Below are 23,781 nucleotides of genomic sequence, written 5' to 3' on the forward strand. Positions count from 1 at the left end.
TATTTATTGAAAATACTGGTCAGTTTTCAAATCATTAATGACATTTTTGTTAATTTCCTGAATCATCTGAATATACCTATTTTGTAATGGCCCTAACTCGGGTTTAAGAAGCTGTAACCATGAGAAGTTAATACTGGAGAATACTGGGACAAGATATGTAGGCCTATACCACAGATGAAAGGGGTTATGAATATCTTTGCCTGTACTGTGGCACTGGGACAAAGGTTTGGGAAGACTGGGTGTGGAATAGACGGGGGGAGGGGTAGCGATGTGCTGCCCTCTGGTGGAGAAGGACTAGGTTTGCATTGTTATGATTATGAAACACGCGTTTCTTTTTTTTCTTTTTACTTATTTAACCTTCAATTAACTAGGCAAGTTATACTTTCATTACGACAGAATGATATATTCACAATGGAAAAAAATCCCTAACTTCTGCAGCAGTAAATCAATGTTACCTTTTTACCTTAAAGTAATATATTTCCAACCGGTAGAGACCATCTACAACTCTCAGTTGCAACAATCCTAATATAAACAGATGTTCAGCGTTTTCTCTCCTGTTTACAAGTAGGGTGTGCTGTTGAGTAGCAGTTGAAGAGGTATTTGGTATTAATGTCTATGATTTGAACACGGACAGACCCAAAACTTCAGCCTTCATCCCTTTTGGGTTGTAAAATTAGTACAAGCAATAGATCAGTCAGAGCAGAAGTTGTGTGTTCTACAGATGAGATGAGCACTTACAAATTGAATTAACCCTTACAAATAAAGAGAGCCGTTTTGAAACTCCAGTATTTGCAACATAGTACACTCGTTTTCAGTACGGGAAAGTCCAGTTGCAGTTACGCCGAATACTGCAGCATCAATTTTTTATTTTACTCATTTATTTAACCAGCTAGGCCAGTTGAGAACAAGTTCTCATTTACAACTGCGACCTGGCCAAGATAAAGCAAAGCAGTGCGACACAAACAACAATACAGTTACACATGGAATAAACAAAAGTACAATCAATAACACAATAGACAAATCTGTATACAGTGTGTGCAAATGTAGTAAGGAGGAAAGCAAAAAAATAGGCCATAGAGGCGAAGTAATTACAATTTAGCAATTAACACTGGCGTGATAGATGTGTAGGTAGAAATACTGGTATGCAAAAGTGCAGATGATACACCGCTGTAGCGTGTATTTTAAGTCTTTTAACAACTTCTTCTCTGCGGTTCGGGTACCGAGCACCGTTAAAAACGCTCGGCTCCAGGTGAGGGCGTTAGATCCGCCCACTATCTATTGCCTAGCCTTAGGGAAATGTCGACGTTTTCTGTCATTTTTCCTTTTCTACCTTTTTTCCTACTTCTAACAACTTGGTCGCTTGCAGCTAATTGTATCGACATGTCTGACTGACTGGGACGTATGTAGTGAACTTACTGCAGAGGGGAGCAACACGGGAGAGAAAAACGTTACCAAGAGGAGTATACAGAATAGAGAATGCTGGTTCAGAAAAGAGAAGAGGTTCATGGGGTTTAAAAGATAAAAACGATTTTCTAATAATATGTTTGCTCTTTCTTTCTAAATACCCAATGTCCTCTGTAATAACAGGGACTGATGGTGCGCCACCGTGGGGCTTGATGGATCAGCCCTACCGCCCACTAAGCACACTGTAGAGACAGGGTGCATTTTGTGTATTAGGCTACTGTTCATTTCCCAGTATGCTGAGGCAAAGATGATTCTCATATCCCATTTCGCCTATTCGTCTGTGGTTGAGGGGTTCTTATTGAAATGCCTCTGTTAACAATAGGTCTCGTATTGTATGCACCACGGTCTGTGTCCCGTATTGTGTAGTATAATTCACTGGATCTCGATATGGAGTTTCTTTATGTGTGATAATGAGACTGGAACAGTCTGCCATTAAATCTGTGTTGAAGGCTGGGAGGCAGAATATGAGAAATCACCCTGCATGAAATAACACATAAATCAATGGGAGGGGAGGGGGAGGTGGTGTATTTGTTTTATGTTATGGTCTCACCCAAACAACCCAAGCATAAACAAACAGAAATATTAGTTATGTCTTTCTCATACAAACAGACACACACCTATACTTGTTGTGCTTTCAAATCGCAAACACACACAGACACATCCCTGCTGTGTGCTGTAATCTTCAGCGTGTGATTGGTGCTCTGAGCAGAGTCTTCAGTCTTCTCTGATGACTGTTTATTATTGTGTTTCCATGGGATATTTACAACGTCATTCCGATATAAAATACCCAAACCTGAAAACCCAGCCCCCATCCAACATAACAAACAGTCATACACACACATATGCACGCACACACACAACACACATACTGATCCCTGGGACTAGGAGTGTTGAATTAATTCAAGCTTCGGGCCCTCTGAAGGAAAGGACACAAGGAGATATGGAGAGAAGATGAGGAGACAAGTAGAGGAAACTGTGTTGTTTTTAATCAGCATATTTCATATTTCAACACGTGACATTCATGAACACCAACATAAACAAATCAGGAGGCTTGACCTCAGTGGCATGCTACAGCAGGGGACGTCCTAAATAGCCCCTTATTCCCTTGGGCACTAGATGGCTCTGGCCAAAAGTTGTGCCCTACACAGGGAATAGGATACCAAAATCAGATTAGATCTGTCATGAAAGTCCCAGGTTCCGTTGAGAAGAGAGGAAGTGTTCTGCCTATAGCAGTGCTAGGTAGAGCATAAAATATAATGTCTAGACTGTACAGAGTTGCAATCGGTATAGTAATATACAATGAGCGTATTTTTATGTTGTTGACTCAGAAGTTAAGAGTGTCATGGAACTGGATACATAATGATGCAGTTATCTAGTTAGTGATCCGATCCCTTTAACCATCTAGTTTGTGATCAAACCATCCCTGTAAATCCAGCCGATCTGGTTAGTTGATATCAGGTTTGATCTCTGACAAACCGAGGATTGCTCACAACCACCAGTCACTGACATGCAGTAGGTACTGAAGAAGAAAAAACATAATCAAGGTCACACACTCACTGGTTTTCTGTCCCAGGGGAGTTGAATCTGTACAGGTGGGAACCCCTTTATGTATTAGGGTCTTGCATGTCGAGCTGAGCATAGGCAGGGGACAGGTATGGGAGGGAGATAGGGTCAGGGGTCAGTCGTGGATGACAATGGGTCCCCTCATCCGGAGGCTGGGGTGGGGGTGTGGAAGGGCGAGGAGCGGCCCCTGTGGTGGTGCCTGGGATGCCCTGCGCAGGGTGATCTGCTCACAGGGCTGTCGACAGGCGCGCCTCAGCTGGGACCGAGACAGCAGTCGCCTGACCCTCCTGGAGAGACAGGACACGACATCAGGTGGACAGGACATGACATCAGAGGGGAACTCAACAGAACATTAGAACACTGTTAACACATTAGTCGCTCACATAGACAGAGCGAGAAATTAAGTAAAGGGCTGTTGTTCGAGGGAGTCGATTACTGCAGCAGCAGCATCTCTCTCTCTCTCTCTCTCTCTCTCACTCACTCACTCACTCACTCACTCACTTAGGGTTGTTTATCATTTCTCTGAACAGAAAAACATATCAATTACCTCCAGTACAACGCTGGGATTGAATTAGTGCAGGCTAATATAGACACTGTGTGTGAGAGTGTACCACAGGAGGTTGGTGGCACTTTAATTGGGGTGGATGGGCTTGTGGTAATGGCTGGAGCGGAATCAGTGGAATGGTATCAAATACGTCACATGGTTTCATTGTGCTTGATGCCATTCCATTCGCTCCGTTCCAGCCATTACTATGAGCCGTCCTGCCCTCAGCAGCCTCATGTGGCGTGTACGTGCATATTGTGTTGTTTAGGCCATTGTGTTTTACCGCATCAAGAAAAGAGAGAGAGGGAGATGGAGAGAGAGAGATGGGTCCTGAGGGCTGTCCTGTGAATGACTGAGTGTTTATTATAAAGAGTGATGACTGTAATAGAGCTTCCCTGTGTGATATAATCTGTAATATTGATCACTCCGTCTAGTGAGGCAGGACCAGTCACAGAGTCATGGAAAATGTATGAGTGTGAAAGTACCTTTTGCTGAATGTATTATTTCATAGTCTCGGAGGTCCCAGACCAGGGCAACAGCACGAGGTCTGTGGAACATGGTGGATTTTCTCGGTTACTTCGAAAAGGGAGATTTTTTTTGGGGGGGCGGGCTGAAAATGTGAACAGGAATTGTGCTCAAAAATGATCTCGGTAACATGACAGAGGCGGACCCAAGGCCCGACGCAGATAGCTAGGCAAATTATAGTGGTTGTAAGCTTGTAACACTAACGTTAGCTGTCATGGCGCAAACTACTCACTTGAGAAATACACTAATTGAAAATATTATCCGCGAGCTCCATCTAGCTAGCTACCAATTTTGCGTCCGGCGGGGAAGTTTACGCCAGGGCACTAACGCATAAGGCTCGGGACAGATTTTTACCAGTCCATTTCCCGCCTAGCCCAACCTATGCTTCTACCTGTGCAGGCGTATAGGTCGTAACATTATTAATGGAGACTAATCTCTACCTGCTAAGAAACACACACACACACACACAGCCGTGGGAAGTAGTTTTGGGGTGCTGCGTTTTAATATTTGTAGATTTTTTTGCCCGCACTACAGAAACTGTAGGTCTGCTTATACAGCACTATTAAAGGCTCATTGCACTCATTTTGTGAAAATATTTACTTGGGAAAAATTGGTATTTATTATTATTTGTATGTATTTTTTATTTTTCAGGGGGTGCACCCCTACTTCCCACAGCTATGGTCACACACCACCAGCCTGACCTCTAGCTGAGCTCTGATTGGTTCTAATAAAGAATAGAGCATCTACATCATGTCGTTAGTGTCAGTCAGCCAAATAGATGAGACGCATTAGCATATTCTATTCCTGTGATTCTGGGAAGATGAAGTCTCCTGACACACACACACACATGGATGTAAGTGGATGCTCCAGTAATGCAGTAATGATATTTCCACTGAAACCTGGTCAATCTCAGACAGTTAGTCTGAAATAACCCTTCATCCCGGGAAGCCGGGGGGTGATGCGGGTGGCAATGGTTCATGGACACAGTGAGTGTGTGTATGTTTGTGTGTGAGTGCATTATCAAGTTGACTGGACTGTACGCTGCACAAGTGAGAAAACAGACTCCACAGGTAACCCAGGTCGTGTGTGTGTGTGTGTGCGGGGTGGGGGGGCTTACCGTGAGCTGTTGTGTAACGGCTGCAGCACTGAAATGAGACAAGCAGCCAGTCACTGACAGGAAGGGAAACACACGCCGACCCACGATGCAACAGGGCACAAGAGGTCAGGGGTCAGGGTCTGTATTCCCAAAAGCGTCTCAGAGTAGGAGTGATAGTGCAGGATTTTATGGAACTGATCCTGGATCAGCACTTCTACTCTGAGACACTTATTGAATACAGACCCAGGTGTTGTGCACATTAAGAGTCATTACATCATGTGAGTGTGTTTTGTATGAGATGAGATTATTTGGTTACCTGTGGAGTCCCATTCATCAGCTTGGCCTCAGTCTCAATCCTGTTTACAACCCTGCAGTTGTCTCCTTGTTAGTCCCCTATAAAACATGTTCAACTAACCCTTACCCTAGCAAGTTGTTGCATAGCAAAACTATATCTAAAGACTAATTGGCCCAGTTTGCTCACTCAACTCCTGATGAATCTCAACCCACAGCAGTGATCTGCTTATTAATTTAATTTCTACACGCTGATCTCTAGAATTCTATTTCTGTGCTTGGTGAGTCAGGGTTGTCGAAGCTTGTTAGGACACAGCTGCTTCAGCCCAGTCAGCTGTCAGTCACAGGCATAATAAGCCATCACTCTCCAATCACACGCAAGATGGTCTCACGCATCATCAAGCCAGTTGCCAATCAAAGGCCACCCCTACCTGGTCTCCCGGGAGACAAAGAAGAAGCTGTCATCGGGGGCATCGATCAAGTTTGGGCGTCTCTTCCTAATCATGACTCCGCCCCTAGCACTGCCCCTGGTCCCCCCGCCTCCACTGCTACGGCCGTTCTGCTGGGAAGAGCCAATCACAAACAATTACTCCAGAACGAGAAAATCAAATACGAGCACCTCATGATTATCCAATTTTAAAAACTGCCATGCTTAATGATGTAATATTGTAGAGTCAACCTTAAATGTCTGTATTTGAAGTCTATGGTTGGTCTACGGGCAGATTGGTATATTGTGATGTGGTCAGCTGACATGTTAAACACCTATCCTGGCGATTTGAGATCTATCATGCGTCTACAATGTTGTCAGGCAGGAACACCACATATTTAAAGTCCTGTGTTTAGTAAAAGAGAAACTGTTACTCACCACTGGTACCGTTGTCTGGCCTGGGTTTTCTACAGAAGGACACAGGAGACAACATGATAGAGATTAGTTGGAGTGTGTGTGATTGTAGGTGTGTGTGCAAGTGTGTGTGTGTGTGTGTGTGTACCTGGGCGTTTCTCTGGCTCGGCTCTGGTGTGGTGGTGGAAGCTGCGTTTACCCAGAAGGCCATGGGGACCGTGAGGGAGAGAAGAGAGGAGGCGGCGAGGGGGAGGGGCTTGCAGGCCAAGGGTTCGGTGAGAACGGGGGGCGTGTATCGCGGGGCGGGACTCTGGAACACATAGCATCACATGTTTGACCACCCATATTACTAAGTTTTTTTCTATTTGTTGTCATAAGAGAATGTCATTCCTTGGAGACTACTCTTATGTCATACAAACACTTATTTGCTCCATTGTTTAGGCATTGCGTGTGTTACCCAGGAACTGCAGGACGCTGGTCAGGGTGCTCCTCTGGGTGGTCCGGATTCTGGGGGGTCGCCCGACTTGCCCCTCCGACAGCCGCAACATATCTAGACCAATCACCACACAGCAGCTCTACTACTGACCAATCACCAAACAGCGCCAGTGACAGACAAAGCAGCTATACTATGTCATTCAGTCAAGAATACGGAGAATGTTTCAGACAGAGAAAAGATATGAACATTGCTTCATCTACTGGTGCCTGTGGCATGCTGTGTAGTTGTTTTGAATTGGTGAACCTCTAATACAGAATGTATCTGAAAGCTCTGAAACTAACCGTTACCAACTAATAGTAACTGCTAATAAAACTGTAAATACCTGCAGTATGAGTTGAAAGCAGTTTGAAAGTGAAACACTGTGTTAGATGACTTACTGTATGAGGTGGTTATGGGTAGATGTAGCAGCAGTTAGATGACTTACTGTATGAGGTGGTTATGGGTAGATGTAGCAGCAGAGTGTTAGATGACTTACTGTAGGAGGTGGTTATGGGTAGATGTAGCAGCAGAGTGTTAGATGACTTACTGTAGGAGGTGGTTATGGGTAGATGTAGCAGCAGTTAGATGACTTACTGTAGGAGGTGGTTATGGGTAGATGTAGCAGCAGAGTGTTAGATGACTTACTGTATGGGGTGGTTATGGGTAGATGTAGCAGCAGAGTGTTAGATGACTTACTGTAGGAGGTGGTTATGTGTAGATGTAGCAGCAGAGTGTTAGATGACTTACTGTAGGAGGTGGTTATGGGTAGATGTAGCAGCAGAGTGTTAGATGACTTACTGTAGGAGGTGGTTATGGGTAGATGTAGCAGCAGTTAGATGACTTACTGTAGGAGGTGGTTATGGGTAGATGTAGCAGCAGTTAGATGACTTACTGTATGGGGTGGTTATGGGTAGATGTAGCAGCAGTTAGATGACTTACTGTAGGAGGTGGTTATGGGTAGATGTAGCAGCAGAGTGTTAGATTACTTACTGTATGGGGTGGTTATGGGTAGATGTAGCAGCAGAGTGTTAGATGACTTACTATATGAGGGGGTTATGGGTAGATGTAGCAGCAGTGTTAGATGACTTACTGTATGGGGTGGTTATGTGTAGATGTAGCAGCAGAGTGTTAGATGACTTACTGTATGAGGTGGTTATGTGTAGATGTAGCAGCAGAGTGTTAGATGACTTACTGTATGGGGTGGTTATGTGAAGATGTAGCAGCAGAGTGTTAGATGACTTACTGTATGGGGTGGTTATGTGTAGATGTAGCAGCAGAGTGTTAGATGACTTACTGTATGGGGTGGTTATGGGTAGATGTAGCAGCAGTGTTAGATGACTTACTGTATGGGGTGGTTATGGGTAGATGTAGCAGCAGAGTGTTAGATGACTTACTGTATGGGGTGGTTATGGGTAGATGTAGCAGCAGAGTGTTAGATGACTTACTGTAGGAGGTGGTTATGTGTAGATGTAGCAGCAGAGTGTTAGATGACTTACTGTATGGGGTGGTTATGGGTAGATGTAGCAGCAGAGTGTTAGATGACTTACTGTAGGAGGTGGTTATGGGTAGATGTAGCAGCAGTTAGATGACTTACTGTAGGAGGTGGTTATGGGTAGATGTAGCAGCAGAGTGTTAGATGACTTACTATATGAGGGGGTTATGGGTAGATGTAGCAGCAGAGCTCACACACTAAATATATAAGCGTAACCCTTACAACATGCACACGGTGAGGGTGTGACTGGGGTGTGATGGAAGTAGGCAGAGAAGGGTGGAGTCCATGCTGCAGTAGGGGCGGGCCTTGTCTGGTCCTCTGACCAATCGGTGAGTGTGGTGGCGTGATGACAGGTACACAGACAAATGAAGCACAAGGACTCAGAGAGGATGGTTTCAGCTGTGACTTTATTACAGTTACCACTGTCACATTCACACAGAGAGGGATGGAGAGAGGAAGAGAGCGAGACGGAGAAAGATGAGAAGAATGGAGAGAGGAAGAGAGAGACAAAGAGAGGGAATGGGAGAGATGAAGAGCGAGAGACAGAGATAAATACGAGGTAGGAGCAATAGAGAGCAATAGAAGTGAGTCCATATGACTGGAACAGAGGAACATCCTGATATGGGCATGTGAGAGTGGCTTACAGGACGGAATGGGAGCATGTGTGGGGGTCGGCTTGGCAAGACAGAAACAGGAAATAAAAAAAGGAGCTTTAAACTCAGAAAGAAAAGCTGAGAATAGAAGGCTGTGGTCATTTTCATAAAGCCACTACTGCCTGAACTCACCCATCTACATTCCTCCCTCCCTCCTTGTCATCAGATGAGCTCTAATGAAACTTATCTCAAATTAATCACGCCCACCACTCGTCTCTCATACACACAATTCCTTGCAGAAAAAGCACACCAAGGCTCATCAATGTAACACGCACTGTGCAAAATAGAGCTTCTCTTAGTAAAATATGTCTCCTCCACTTCTAACTAACCTTAGCAAATATACGCTGACATTCTGCAACTATCATCTACTCTGGCCCGGAGAATAGGGAGAGCTTCCATTATGTGTGTTGGTGTATGGGTGAGCATGTGTAGGACGTGTGTGCGGGGCATGCATGTGTACAAAAGGACCCGTTCTGAGAAATGTTTGGAGAAGAATGTGTGCTCGTATGGATTTCAAACGGCTCTAACGGCTGTTCAGTTGATATCGACAAAAACGAACCAAAAACAGACCTAGACAGACGGATGAACAGATGGTGAAACTCAAAAGTCATGAGGACCGCCAGTCTTTATTGGAAACGGGGGGAATACAAAAAACAGAATAATAATATAATACAATATAACAAAAACAGAGAGAGAAACAGACAGAGGGTGGGAGGAGAGGGGGTGAAAGGGGGGCGTCAAGGTGAAGGAGGGGGCGGTGTGTGTGTGTGTCCGTGTGTGTGTGTGTGGAGGCAGAAGTTAGGAATTGAAGGAGCTCTTACACGCAGCCTTTATGGCGCCACAGTTAATGGGCACAAAGGGGCGCCGCGCAGCGCGTCGCAGTCTGATGATGTCGCGGCACATGTGGCGTGCCAGCTTGGTGAGGCGGGTGGCCTGCAGCAGGAAGGCCTGCTTTGTCTTCGTGGAGGACTTGGGGCTGCCGCTGTTACGCACCGGCACCATGTGACTGGACTGGCGGGGGCCGTGGCCACGCGACCGAGGCTCCTAGAGGGAGAGAGTGCCAACATGAGTACCTGTTCTGCATGGCGGAGAAAAACAACTGTCCTACATTATATATTTATCAGAATGTTCAGTAACATTGATTCAGCAGAATAAGCCCCTGGGGTACAGTAGTTAAAGGTGAGGTCTTACGTTGGGCACAGGGCTGGGTGGGGTCTTCTCCTCGGGCCCCTCCGCTCTGCTTGGCATCTTAAGGCCACCGTACTTCTTCCAGTACATCCAGCACGACACACACAGGCGACACTGCATGTTGGGTGGCCCCCACGAGTACCACTGGGCTGATTGCGTCGCTGTACACACACACACATTCTGCATGTTAGGACTCATACACCTCATCAAAGCATAATCAATAAACATGATCAATATCTAACAGTTGATCGATAAGTCATCCTCTTCAACACTCTGATGAGTGTTTAAGATGAGGGACAGAGAGCTGGATGGATGGACGAAGGTCTACATACAGTAGCAGCTCTCGCAGGCTCGTCCTCCCCCCGCTGCATGGTAGGCTCCAGGCCCCGCCCCATTCACCGTCGCCATCTTCCCATTGGTCACTGAGATCTGGTTAGGGTTGGGCTTATTGCTGCGAAACAAGAGGGAGGTAGATACACAACAACTCTTCAACATGAATCCTCTAACGCTGAAGACACACACTGTCTATAGACATGATTGTGCACCAACACTCACACACAAACACTTAGACAGACACTCAATCAATAAAACACACACACACACTTACTATGTGGGGATGTAAACCTGCTTCAGTTTGCTTTCTGCTTCTGCTGCCTTCAGTCTCTTCTGCTCAGAGAGAAAGACAGAGAGGAGGGTTAGACTACTAGCCAATAAGACCAGAGGACAGCTTGGCACTGGATGCTGCGGTGTGGCTAACAGCTAGGTTAGCTAGCTAGCTAGCAGGAGTGGGTTAGAGATACGGAGACTGACCTGCTGTACGTATCGGTCTGTTGTCTTCCACATGTAATAATACTCTATTATACTGGTCAGAGACTTCCACGGTAGCTAAAGAGAAGGAAAAGGAGAGAGATGGCATTAACGTTCATGTTTTTTATGTCTGTGTCAGATCCCTCATGATTATTGATGAGCAGGCCGACCATGGTTATTCTGAAACCTACTCATCAGACGCAAACACACACACAAATAAGATGGCGCCATACTGTATGGCTGCCATCTTGCGAGCTCCAACCCAACTTTGCTATTTAGTGATTATTTTAGCATTTATCCATACTTTTTTTTTTGCACAAAATGACTGACAAGAACGTTTGAACATCAGATCGGCTGTTACTAACCTACTTCTGGCATCAACTCATCAGACTCATCTGTTCGTTGTATAATTCGGACCCAATTTTCCCGGCTATCCAAGAGGAAATGCCGGCGACAAAGAAGCAGGAGAGGGGAGCCATAGCAAGACTACGGCAAAGGGAAAACCGGCCACTTCTTCCCTCCATTCTATTGGCCAATGTAGTCTCTTAATAATAAGATGGGTGTTCTCCGATCGCAGATTTTCTACCAACAGGACTCTAGAAACTGCAATATTCTCTGCTTTTCTGAAACGTGGCTTTCGGACAAGATAATCCCATGTGGCTATCCAAATCAAAGTATTTCCCATTCACTGAGCAGACAGGACATTGGATTCAGGGAAGTTAAGAGGGGGAGGGGTATTCCTCTTCCTCAACAACAAAAGGTGTGCTGAACTCTCGACCCATTGTTCACCCGTCTTGGAATACCTGATGGTCAAATGTCAACCTTTTACCTCACAAGAGTTTTCAGCTGTTATTGTGACTGCTGTGTATATATATATATTCCAGCTCAGGACAAGAAAAAGAAGCAGGCACTTAAACTGTACGAGGCTATAAACAAGCAGAAAACCACACCCCCCGGAGGCTGTTTTCCTTCTGCGTCATTAAGATATTATGAGGTCTGTGCAGGACTGATGAATTAATCCCGCTCCCACAGCTTTTCATACCGCACCTGCCGGCTTCCTGTCCGACTCCCACCCGCCCACACCTGCTGGCTTCATGTCCAACTCCCACCCACCCACCCACACCTGCTGGCTTCCAGTCCGACTCCCACTCGCCCACACCTGCTGGCTCCCTGTCAGACTCTCACCTGCCCACACCTGCTGGCTTCCTGTCAGACTCTCACCCGCCCACACCTGCTGGCTTCCTGTCAGACTCTCACCCGCCCACACCTGCTGGCTTCCTGTCAGACTCTCACCCGCCCACACCTGCTGGCTTCCTGTCAGACTCTCACCCGCCCACACCTGCTGGCTTCCTGTCCGACTCCCACCCGCCCACACCTGCTGGCTTCCTGTCCGACTCCCACCCACCCACACCTGCCGGCTTCCTTCCAGAGGACAAAAATCAGTAAACCACCTAACTGAGGAACTCAATTTAACCTTACGCAATACCCTAGATGCAGTTGCACCCCTAAAAACTAAAAACATTTCTTATAAGAAACTAGCTCCCTGGTATACAGAAAATACCGAGCTCTGAAGCAAGCTTCCAGAAAATTGGAACGGAAATGACGCCACGCCAAACTGGAAGTCTTCCGACTAGCTTGGAAAGACAGTACCGTGCAGTATCGAAGAGCCCTTACTGCTGCTCGATCATCCTATTTTTCCAACTTAATTGAGGAAAATAAGAACAATCTGAAATTTATTTTTAATACGGTCGCAAAGCTAACTAAAAAGCAGCATTCCCCAAGTGAGGATGGCTTTCACTTCAGCAGTAATAAATTCATGAACTTCTTTGAGGAAAAGATCATTATTATTAGAAAGCAAATTACGGACTCCTCTCTAAATCTGCGTATTCCTTCAAAGCTCAATTGTCCTGAGTCTGCACAACTCTGCCAGGACCTAGGATCAAGAGAGACACTCAAGTGTTTTAGTACTATATCGCTTGACACAATGATGAAAATAATCATGGCCTCTAAACCTTCAAGCTGCATACTGGACCCTATTCCAACTAAACTACTGAAAGAGCTGCTTCCTGTGCTTGGCCCTCCTATGTCGAACATAATAAACGGCTCTCTATCCACCGGATGTGTACCAAACTCGCTTAAAGTGGCAGTAATAAAGCCTCTCTTGAAAAAGCCAAACCTTGACCCAGAAAATATAAAAAACTAATTGCCTATTTCGAATCTTCCATTCCTCAAATTTCTTTTAGAAAAGGCTTTTGCGCAGCAACTCACTGCCTTCCTGAAGACAAACAATGTATACGAAATGCTTCAGTCTGGTTTTAGACCCCATCATAGCACTGAGACTGCACTTGTGAAGGTGGTAAATGACCTTTTAATGGCATTAGACCGAGGCTCTGCATCTGTCTCGTGCTCCTAGACCTTAGTGCTGCTTTTGATACCATCGATCACCACATTCTTTTGGAGAGATTGGAAACCAAAATTGGTCTACACGGACAAGTTCTGGCCTGGTTTAGATCTTATCTGTCGGAAAGATATCAGTTTGTCTCTGTGAATGGTTTGGCCTCTGACAAATCAACTGTAAATTTCGGTGTTCCACAAGGTTCCGTTTTAGGACCACTATTGTTTTCACTATATATTTTACCTCTTGGGAATGTCATTCGAAAACATAATATTAACTTTCACTGCTATGCGGATGACACACAGCTGTACATTTCAATGAAACATGGTGAAGCCCCAAAATTGCCCTCGCTAGAAGCCTGTGTTTCAGACATAAGGAAGTGGATGGCTGCAAACTTTCTATTTTTAAACTCGGACAAAACAGAGATGCTTGTTCTAGGTCCCAAGAAACAAAGAGATCTTCTGTTGAATCTGACAATTAATCTTAATGGTTGTACAGTCGTCTCAAATAAAACTGTGAAAGAGCTCGGCGTTACTCTGGACCCTGATCTCTCTTTTGACGAACATATCAAGACTGTTTCAAGGACGAGTTTTTATCCATCTACGTAACATTGCACAAATCTGAAGCTTTCTGTCCAAAAATGATGCTGAAAAATTTATCCATGCTTTTGTTACTTCAAGTTTATTGCAATGCTATACTTTCCGGCTACCCGGATAAAGCACTAAATAAACTTTAGTTAGTGCTAAATACGGCTGCTAGAATCCTGACTAGAACCAAAAAATGTGATCATATTACTCCAGTGCTAGCTTCCCTACACTGGCTTGCTGTCAAGGCAAGGGCTGATTTCAAGGTTTTACTGCTAACCTACAAAGCATTACATGGGCTTGCTCCTACCTATCTCTCTGATTTGGTCCTGCCGTACCTACCTACACGTACGCTACGGTCACAAGACGCAGGCCTCCTAATTGTCCCCAGAATTTCTAAGCAAACAGCTGGAGGCAGGACTTTCTCCTATAGAGCTCCATTTTTATGGAATGGTCTACCTACCAATGTAAGAGACGCAGACTCAGTCTCAACCTTTAAGTCTTTACTGAAGACTCATCTCTTCAGTGGGTCATATGATTGAGTGTAGTCTGGCCCAGGAGTGTGAAGGTGAACGGAAAGGCTCTGGAGCAACGAACTGCCCTTGCTGTCTCTGCCTGGCCGGTTCCCCTCTTTCCACTGGGATTCTCTGCCTCTAACCCTATTACAGGGGCTGAGTCACTGGCTTACTGGTGCTCTTTCATGCCGTCCCTAGGAGGGGTGCGTCACTTGAGTGGGCTGAGTCACTGATGTGATCTTCCTGTCTGGGTTGGCGCCCAGCCCTTGGGTTGTGCCGTGGCGGAGATCTTTGTGGGCTATACTCGGCCTTGTCTCAGGATGGTAAGTTGGTAGTTGAAGATATCCCTCTAGTGGTGTGGGGGCTGTGCTTTGGCAAAGTGGGTGGGGTTATATCTTTCCTGTTTGGCCCTGTCCGGGGGTATCATCGGATGGGGCCACAGTGTCTCCTGACCCCTCCTGTCTCAGCCTCAAGTATTTATGCTGCAGTAGTTTGTGTCGGGGGGCTAGGGTCAGTTTGTTATATCTGGAGTACTTCTCCTGTCTTATCCGGTGTCCTGTGTGAATTTAAGTATGCTTTCTCTAATTCTCTCTTTCTCGGAGGACCTGAGCCCTAGGACCATGCCTCAGGACTACCTGGCATGATGACTCCTTGCTGTCCCAAGTCCACCTGGCCGTGCTGCTGCTCCAGTTTCAACTGGCCGCGGCTATGGAATCCTGACCTGTTCACCGGACGTGCTACCTGTCCCAGACCTATTATTTGACCATGCTGGTCATTTATGAACATTTGAACATATTGGCCATGTTCTGTTATAATCACCACCCGGCACAGCCAGAAGAGGACTGGCCACCCCTCATATCCTGGTTCCTCTCTAGGTTTCGTCCTAGGTTTTCGCCTTTCTAGGGAGTTTTTCCTAGCCAACATGCTTCAACACCTGCATTGCTTGCTGTTTTGGGTTTTAGGCTGGGTTTCTGTACAGCACTTTGAGATATCAGCTGATGTACAAAGTGCTATATAAATACATTTGATTTTGAAGGCTAAAAGAACTAGTGCGTTCGGAACAGAGAATAAAGGGGGCAGGTTTCTGGGCATGGAAGGATAGATTCAAGGCATAATGTACAGACAAGGGTATGGTAGGATGTGAGTACAGTGGCGGTAAGCCTAGGCATTGAGTGACGATGACAGAGGTTGTCTCTAGAAGCACCATTTAAGCCAGGTGCGGTCACCGCATGTGTGGGGGGTGGAACAACAGGCATATTGAGCAGGACTGGAGGCTCTACAGTGAAATAAGACAAAGATTACTAACCAAAACAGCAATAGACAAGGCATATTGACATTAGGGAGAGGCATGTGTAGCCGAGTAATCATAGGGTCCAGAGTGAGTAGCTCGGCGAGCTGGAGGCACGGAGATTCAGACAGCTAGCAGGCCGGGGCTAGCAGCAGGCTAGCAGATGGGCCTCGGGGACGTCGCAACGGAGTGGGCCTGTTGAAACCCCCTCGGACGGTTATGCCGGCAGACCAGTCATGATGGATCGGCAGGGCTCCGTGTCAGCAGCAAAGGGTCCAGGCCAATTGGCAAAAGAGGTATTGAAGCCCAGGAATTCTTGATAGATCTAATCGGCTAGCTGGGAGATGGGCATAGATTCGAGGCTAGCTCCAGGCTAACTGGTGCTTGCTTCGGGACAGAGAAGTTAGCCAGGAGTAGCCACTCGGATAGCAGCTAGCTAACTGCGATGATCCGGAGTAAAGGTTCAGAGCTTGCGGTAGGAATCTGGAGATATGTAGGAGGAAAGGAGTCCGATATGCTCTGGGTTGATGTCGAGCTGTGCAGGCTGGCAGGACTTGACCTGGCTGAGGCTGGCAGATGTCCCAGTTAACGGTGATGGCTAACTAGCAGTGGCTAACTGATTACTCGCTGGCTAGCTTGAACGGGGTTACGGTTCTAAAGTATAAAAAAATAGCAGATCCATATAGCATTGGGTGAATGCAGGTTGCAGGAGAGTATGTTCAGATGGATTTTTTTAAATAAAAAATATATACAAAGAAAGAAATTGTATATACAGTTGAAGTCGGAAGATTACATACACTTAGGTTGGATGCATTAAAACTTGTTTTTCAACCACTCCAAAAATGTATTGTTGTTAACAAACTATTGTTTTGGAAAGTCGGTTAGGACATCTACTTTGTGCATGACACAAGTCATTTTTCCAACAATTGTTTACAGACAGATTATTTAACTTATAACTCACAATTCATCACATCAAACATCACAATTCCAGTGGGTCAGAAGTTTACATACACTAAGTTGACTGTGCCTTTAAACAGCTCGGAAAATTCCAGAAAATGATGTCATGGCTTTAGAAGCTTCTGATAGGCTAATTGACATCATTTGAGTCAATTGGAGGTGTACCTGTGGATGTATTTCAAGGCCTACCTTCAAACTCAGTGCCTCTTTGCTTGACATCATGGGAATTTCTAAAGAAATCAGCCAAGACCTCCACAAGGCACCAAAATTGTAGACCTCCACAAGTCTGGTTCATCCTTGGGAGCAATTTCCAAACGTTCATCCTTGGGAGCTCAGGAAGGAAACGTGTTCTGTCTCCTAGAGATGAATGCACTTTGGTGCAAAAAGTGCAAATCAATCCCAGAACAACAGCAAAGGACCTTGTGAAGATGCTAGAGGAAACAGGTACAAAAGTATCTATATCCACATAACCTGAAAAATTTTACTTTTTGGAGAAATGTCCTCTGGTCTGATGAAACAAAAATAGAACTGTTTGACCATAATGGCCATCGTTGTGTTTGGAGGACAAAGGGGGATGCTTGCAAGCCGAAGAACACCATCCCAACCGTGAAGCACGGGGTGGCAGCATCATGTTGTGGGGGTGCTTTGCTGCAGGAGGGACTGGTGCACTTCACAAAATAGATGGCTTCATGAGGGAGGAAAATTATGTGGATATATTGAAGCAACATCTCAAGACATCAGTCTTGAGTTAAAGCTTGGTCACAAATGGGTCTTCCAAATGGACAATGACCCCAAGCATACTTCCAAAGTTTTGACAAAATGGCTTCAGGACAACACAGTCAAGGTATTAGAGTGGCCATCACAAAGCCCTGACCTCAATCCTATAGAAAATTTGTGGGCAGAACTGAAAAGGCGTGTGCGAGCAAGGAGGCCTATAAACCTGACTCAGTTACACCTGCTCTGTCAGGAGGGATGGGCCAAAATTCACACAACTTGTTGTGGGAAGCTTGTGGAAGGCTACCCGAAACGTTTGACCCAAGTCAAACTATTTAAAGGCAATGCTACCAAATACAAATTGAGTGCATGTAAACTTCTGACCCACTGGGAATGTGATGAAAGCTGAAATGAATCGTTCTCTCCACTATTATTCTGACATTTCACATTCTTAAAATAAAGTGGTGATCCTAACTGACCTAAGACCGGGAATTTTTACTAGGATTAAATGTCAGGAATTGTGCAAAACAGATTAAATGTATTTGGCTAAGGTGTATGTAAACTTCCAACTTCAACTGTACAAGGGACGGGACAAGACAATCGAAACATCCCACTGCTACTCCATCTTGGATTACCAAGTACTTGGCAGTCTGGTGAAGTACACTTCCAAGCAAGGGCTTTGGAATGGAGATGCAATATGGCAGTGCCAACATATCTCATCAGCCACATTGTGGTTGAAAACATTTTTGGGAGATGCGATGGATCATGGGGATCATTCAATATTCCCTTTCTTTTGTTGTTCAGTGAAATCCTCCCATATGAAGAGTCAACTCATTTAATTAAAGTTAAATTCATAACTAAATAGTTTTTAACATTTCTATTGGAAGGATTTATGATGAGGTAAAAGGTTTATGTTTGTCACACCCTGACCTTAGAGAGCCATTTTATTTCTCTATTTGGTTAGGTCTGGGTGTGATGTGGGGTGGGCATTCTATGTTTTGTTTTTCTAGAATTTTGTATTTCCATGTTTTGGCCGGGTATGGTTCTCAATCAGGGACAGCTGTCTGTCGTTGTCTCTGATTGGGAGCCATACTTAGGTAGCCCCTTTCCCTCCTTTCTTTGTGGCACATAGACCTTAAGCTTCACAGTTGCTTTGTATTTTTTATTGTTTTTGTCTGCGTCATTCTAAATAAAAGGAATATCCACCCTCACCACGCTGCGCTTTGGTCCTCTTCATTTGACAGCCGTGACAGAACTTCCCACGATCAAAAGACCAAGCAGCGTGGTAAAGAGGACTCCTGGACATGGGAGGAGATCCTGGATGGTAAGGGACCCCGGAGGCAGGCTGGGGAGTATCGCCGTCCAAGGGAGGAGATAACGGCACCGAAGGAGGAGCGGCGGCGATATGAGGAGGCACGTCAGCGGAGCAGGAACGAGAGTTCAGCCCCCCCAAAAATTTGGTGGGGGGCACACAGGGAGTTTAGCTGAGTCAGGTTGGAGACCTGAGCCAACTCCCCGTGAGCCAACTCCCCTGCCACACTGACCCTCAACACATGGGCCCCACAGGGGTGTGTGCTTAGTCCCCTCCGGTACTCGCTGTTCACCCACGACTGCGTGCCCATGCACGACTCAAACATAAACATCAAGTTTGCTGACGACACGACGGTGGTAGGCCTGATCACCGGCGACGATGAGACAGCCTACAGGAAGGTCAGTGACCTGGCAGTGTGTACATATCCTAAGAGTGGGGGTGTTAACCCCAGTGTCCCCCAAAAAAATCCCAATCTGGCTCTAATACCATCATGGCCACCTAATCATCCCCAGCTTCCAATTGGCTCATTTGTCCCCCCTTCTCTCCCCTTTAACTATACCCCAGGTTGTTGCTGTAAAATGAGAATGTGTTCTCAGTCAATTTACCTGGTAAAATAAGGATTAAAAAAATAAAGTGTGGTGCCAATACATCAACGTTTCCCTCAACGTCAGCAAGACATAATATCTGATCATCGACTACAGGAAACGGGGAGCAAGCACGCCCCCTGTCCACATCAACGGGGCTGCAGTGGAGCGGGTCAATAAGCTTCAAGTTCCTCTGTGTCCAAATCACTAAGGCAGCGTTTCCCAAACTCGGTCCTCGGGACCCCAAGGGGAGCACATTTAGTGTTTTGCCCTAACACGACACGGTTGATTAAAAAGATCAAACCTTTCTTGAATAGTTGATTTGAATCATATGTGTAGCGCTAGGTCAGAAACCAAAACACCGCTTGGGGTCCCGAGGATCGAGTTTGGGAAACCCTGCACTAAGGACTTCAAATGGTACACATACACACAAACAGTCGTGAAGACCCTCAGGAGGTTGAAAAGATCTGGCATGGGCCCTCTAATCCTCAAAAGGTTCTACAGCAGAGGGTGGTGCAGACAGCCCAGTACACCACTGGGGCCGAGCTCCCTGCCATCCAGGAACTCTATACCAGGCGATGTGAAAGGAAAGCCTGGAAAATCGTTAAAGACTCCAGCCACCCAAGCCATAGACTATTCTCTCTGTTTCCGCACGGCAGTACCAGAGCAACAAGTCTGACACCAACAGGCTCCTGAACAGCTTCCAAGCTTTAAGACTGCTAAATAGCTAACAGAATGGCTACATGGACTATGTGAGTTGACCCTTGATTTTATTTCTCTTTCTCTCCATCACTCCAGTATCCCTGTCCCCTTATCCCTATACATATCTACCTCCATCACTCCAGTATCCCTGTCCCCTTATCCCTATACATATCTACCTCCATCACTCCAGTATCCCTGTCCCCTTATCCCTATACATATCTACCTCCATCACTCCAGTATCCCTGTCCCCTTATCTCTATACATATCTACCTCCATCACTCCAGTGTCCCTGTCCCCTTATCTCTATACATATCTACCTCCATCACTCCAGTATCCCTGTCACCTTATCTCTATACATATCTACCTCCATCACTCCAGTATCCCTGTCACCTTACCCCTATACATATCTACCTCCATCACTCCAGTATCCCTGTCCCCTTACCCCTATACATATCTACCTCCATCACTCCAGTATCCCTGTCACCTTACCCCTATACATATCTACCTCCAACACTCCAGTATCCCTGTCCCCTTATCCCTATACATATCTACCTCCATCACTCCAGTATCCCTGTCCCCTTATCCCTATACATATCTACCTCCATCACTCCAGTATCCCTGTCACCTTACCCCTATACATATCTACCTCCATCACTCCAGTATCCCTGTCTCCTATACATATCTACCTCCATCACTCCAGTATCCCTGTCACCTTACCCCTATACATATCTACCTCCATCACTCCAGTATCCCTGTCACCTTACCCCTATACATATCTACCTCCATCACTCCAGTATCCCTGTCCCCTTCCCCCTATACATAGCTACCTCCATCACTCCAGTATCCCTGTCCCCTTACCCCTATACATATCTACCTCCATCACTCCAGTATCCCTGTCACCTTACCCCTATACATATCTACCTCCATCACTCCAGTATCCCTGTCCCCTTCCCCCTATACATATCTACCTCCATCACTCCAGTATCCCTGTCACCTTCCCCCTATACATATCTACCTCCATCACTCCAGTATCCCTGTCCCCTTCCCCCTATACATATCTACCTCCATCACTCCAGTATCCCTGTCACCTTACCCCTATACATATCTACCTCCATCACTCCAGTATCCCTGTCCCCTTCCCCCTATACATATCTACCTCCATCACTCCAGTATCCCTGTCCCCTTACCCCTATACATATCTACCTCCATCACTCCAGTATCCCTGTCACCTTACCCCTATACATATCTACCTCCATCACTCCAGTATCCCTGTCCCCTTACCCCTATACATATCTACCTCCATCACTCCAGTATCCCTGTCACCTTACCCCTATACATATCTACCTCCATCACTCCAGTATCCGTGCACTCTGTAAATAAGGTATTGGAACTGACCCTGTATAAAGTACCTTTACCCCTCTACATTGTTAATATGGTACTGAACTGACCCTGTATATAGCTTCTTACTTTCTCGTGTGTTGTTGTTCTACCATACTTTAGTATTTTATAGTCCTACTGGTATTGGTTACTGCATTGTTGGGAACAAGCAAGCAACAAAGGCATTTCACTGTACATGTGCGCGTGACATTAAAAACAATGTACACACACACACTGAGACTGTGACTTACGAAGTCTTGTCTTATGTCGTTGAAGTCCTTTCCGTATTTCTCCAGAGCCTCTTCAAACATGGCTGCCTCCGAGGCGCTCCACTCCTCCATCTCGTCCCGACACAGCACAGGCCCACCGGACGGCACCAACACACTCAACGCACTGGACAGGTCGTAACCATGACGATGCAGCGTGTCCATCGCGTGGAACTACACACGGGGACACACGCAGGCAGATAGAAAGTTAGAGGAGGTTACATCCTTAGACGAACAGTCAGACTCGGGACAATACAAAAGTGTGTGTGTGTGTGTCTATCACCAGTGTGATGTCTCGTGAGGCGGCGGCTGCACTCGCATGTAGACTGGGCTGTCTGACCGAACTGCTACAGTCCAGCGCCCTGGCAAACGTCCCCACCGCCCTACAAGCACAGTTTTAATGTCAGGGCTAGAGATCAAGGGTCTTCGGTACGGAACACGAACCGAGAGGTCAGGGATTAGAGGTTAAAGGTCGTACCGTGCCACCACCAGGAACTGGTCTATCTGTTTGCTGGAGAGAGGACAGTCAGGATCCCATAGCTTCTCTTCTAGCTTTGATTGGTCACGTTCATCTGAGTCACCTACGAAGAGATACAGTCAGTCAGAGGGGGTGGGGGGGGGGTTGTGTGTGTGTGTGCGTGTGTGTGTGTGTGTGTGTGTGTGTGTGTGTGTGTGTGTGTGTGTGTGTGTGTTCGCCTACCCTCCTGTAGCATGTCAGGTACGTCAGCCTGAAAGCGTGGTCCCACTCTGATCTCTCCTTTATCAGCCAACAGTGTCTTCTGGGTAGGGTCATAGACCAGCGAGTAGAAGAACATATCCTATGGAAAACACACATGTTTTTACAATACACACACACACAAAACTGACATGAGAATGGTATGGGAGGCATTTTATTGGCAGGTGTGGACCTACCAACACCTACACACAACCCCTCTTACCTCTTTGTCCAGGTAGGAGAGAACAGCTTCCGTCTCATTCAACAATGCCACACTACACTTCCCCCTAAAAGAGAGAGACGGGGGGGGTGAGCACTGTTCTCTGTGGTACACGGTTTAATGGCTGGGTGAGTGTGCATCCTGGGGTACTGCCTGTTACAGCAGGGGGGATTGTGTGTGTGTGGGGGGGGGGGGGGGCACAATGACTGTATAACCGTGTCACGGACGGTTATGGATGAAGACAGTCATGAAAATAAAATGATCAGTTCCATTATTATGAGCCGTCCTCCCCTCAGCAGCCTCCACTGATACAGTGCATTCAGAAAGTATTCAGACCCCTTGACATTTTCCACATTTTGTTACGTTACAGCATTATTCTAAAATTTATAAAATTGTTTTTCTTCATAATCAATCTACACACAATACCCCATAATGACAAAGAAAAAACTGGTTATCAATTTTTGTCAATTTATATTTAATGAAAATCCAATTAAAACAGAAATATCACATAAGTATTCAGACTGTTGACTCAGTACTTTGTTGAAGCATTTTTGGCAGCGATTACAGCCTCGAGTCTTCTTGGTTATGACACTACAAGCTTGGCACACCTGCATTTGGTAAGTTTCTCCCATTCTTCTCTGCAGATCCTCTCAAGCTGTCAGGTTGGATGGGGAGTGATGTTATTTTCATGTCTCTCCAGAGATGGTCGATCGGGGTCAAGTCCGGGCTCTGGCTGGGCCACTCAAGGACATTCAGACCTGTCCCGAAGCCATTCCTGCGTTGTCTTGACTGTGTGCATAGGGTTATTGTTCTGTTGGAAGGTGAACCTGCATCCCACTCTACGGTCCTGAACGCTATGGAGAAGGTTTTCATCATGGATCTCTCTGTACTTTGTTCTGTTCATCATTCCCTTGATCCTGACTAGTCTACCAGTCCCTGCCGTTGAAACACATCCCCACAGCATGATCCAGCTACCACCATGCTTCACCGTAGGGATGGTCCCAGATTTCCTCCAGACGTGACGCTTAACATTCATGGCAAAGAGTTCAATCTTGGTTTCATCAGACCAGCTAATCTTGTTTCTCATGGTCTGAGAGTCTTTAGGTGCCTTTTGGCAAACTCCAAGCAGGCTGTCATGTGCCTTTTACTGAGGAGTGGCTTATGTCTGGCGATTCTGCCATAAAGGCCTGATTGGTGGAGCGCTGCAGAGGTT

At 46.0% G+C, this 23,781-nt stretch overlaps 1 protein-coding gene across 2 annotated transcripts in view; it reads right to left on the reverse strand.

Moving 5' to 3' along the window:
- Positions 1-2,428: 2,428 nt before the first annotated feature.
- The window catches only part of LOC109865112 (metastasis-associated protein MTA3), a 31,941-nt gene continuing 10,588 nt past the window's right edge, over positions 2,429-23,781 (reverse strand). Inside the window, exons 5-19 of one of the 2 annotated variants that reach the window (XM_031799367.1) lie at positions 22,572-22,635; positions 22,334-22,451; positions 22,112-22,214; positions 21,917-22,016; positions 21,619-21,807; positions 10,943-11,017; positions 10,740-10,798; positions 10,465-10,583; positions 10,136-10,293; positions 9,766-9,988; positions 6,782-6,874; positions 6,473-6,634; positions 6,349-6,377; positions 5,915-6,045; positions 2,429-3,314 (exon numbers count right to left, since the gene is read on the reverse strand). In XM_031799367.1, the coding sequence (XP_031655227.1) occupies positions 3,143-3,314; positions 5,915-6,045; positions 6,349-6,377; positions 6,473-6,634; positions 6,782-6,874; positions 9,766-9,988; positions 10,136-10,293; positions 10,465-10,583; positions 10,740-10,798; positions 10,943-11,017; positions 21,619-21,807; positions 21,917-22,016; positions 22,112-22,214; positions 22,334-22,451; positions 22,572-22,635 (1,795 nt within the window). In that variant the 3' untranslated portion in view covers positions 2,429-3,142. The remainder of the gene's footprint in view (positions 3,315-5,914; positions 6,046-6,348; positions 6,378-6,472; positions 6,635-6,781; positions 6,875-9,765; positions 9,989-10,135; positions 10,294-10,464; positions 10,584-10,739; positions 10,799-10,942; positions 11,018-21,618; positions 21,808-21,916; positions 22,017-22,111; positions 22,215-22,333; positions 22,452-22,571; positions 22,636-23,781) is intronic. The other variant, XM_031799368.1, reaches the window with a different exon arrangement.

The sequence above is a fragment of the Oncorhynchus kisutch genome, linkage group LG20, assembly GCF_002021735.2.
Source record: "Oncorhynchus kisutch isolate 150728-3 linkage group LG20, Okis_V2, whole genome shotgun sequence".
Lineage (NCBI taxonomy): Eukaryota > Metazoa > Chordata > Actinopteri > Salmoniformes > Salmonidae > Oncorhynchus > Oncorhynchus kisutch.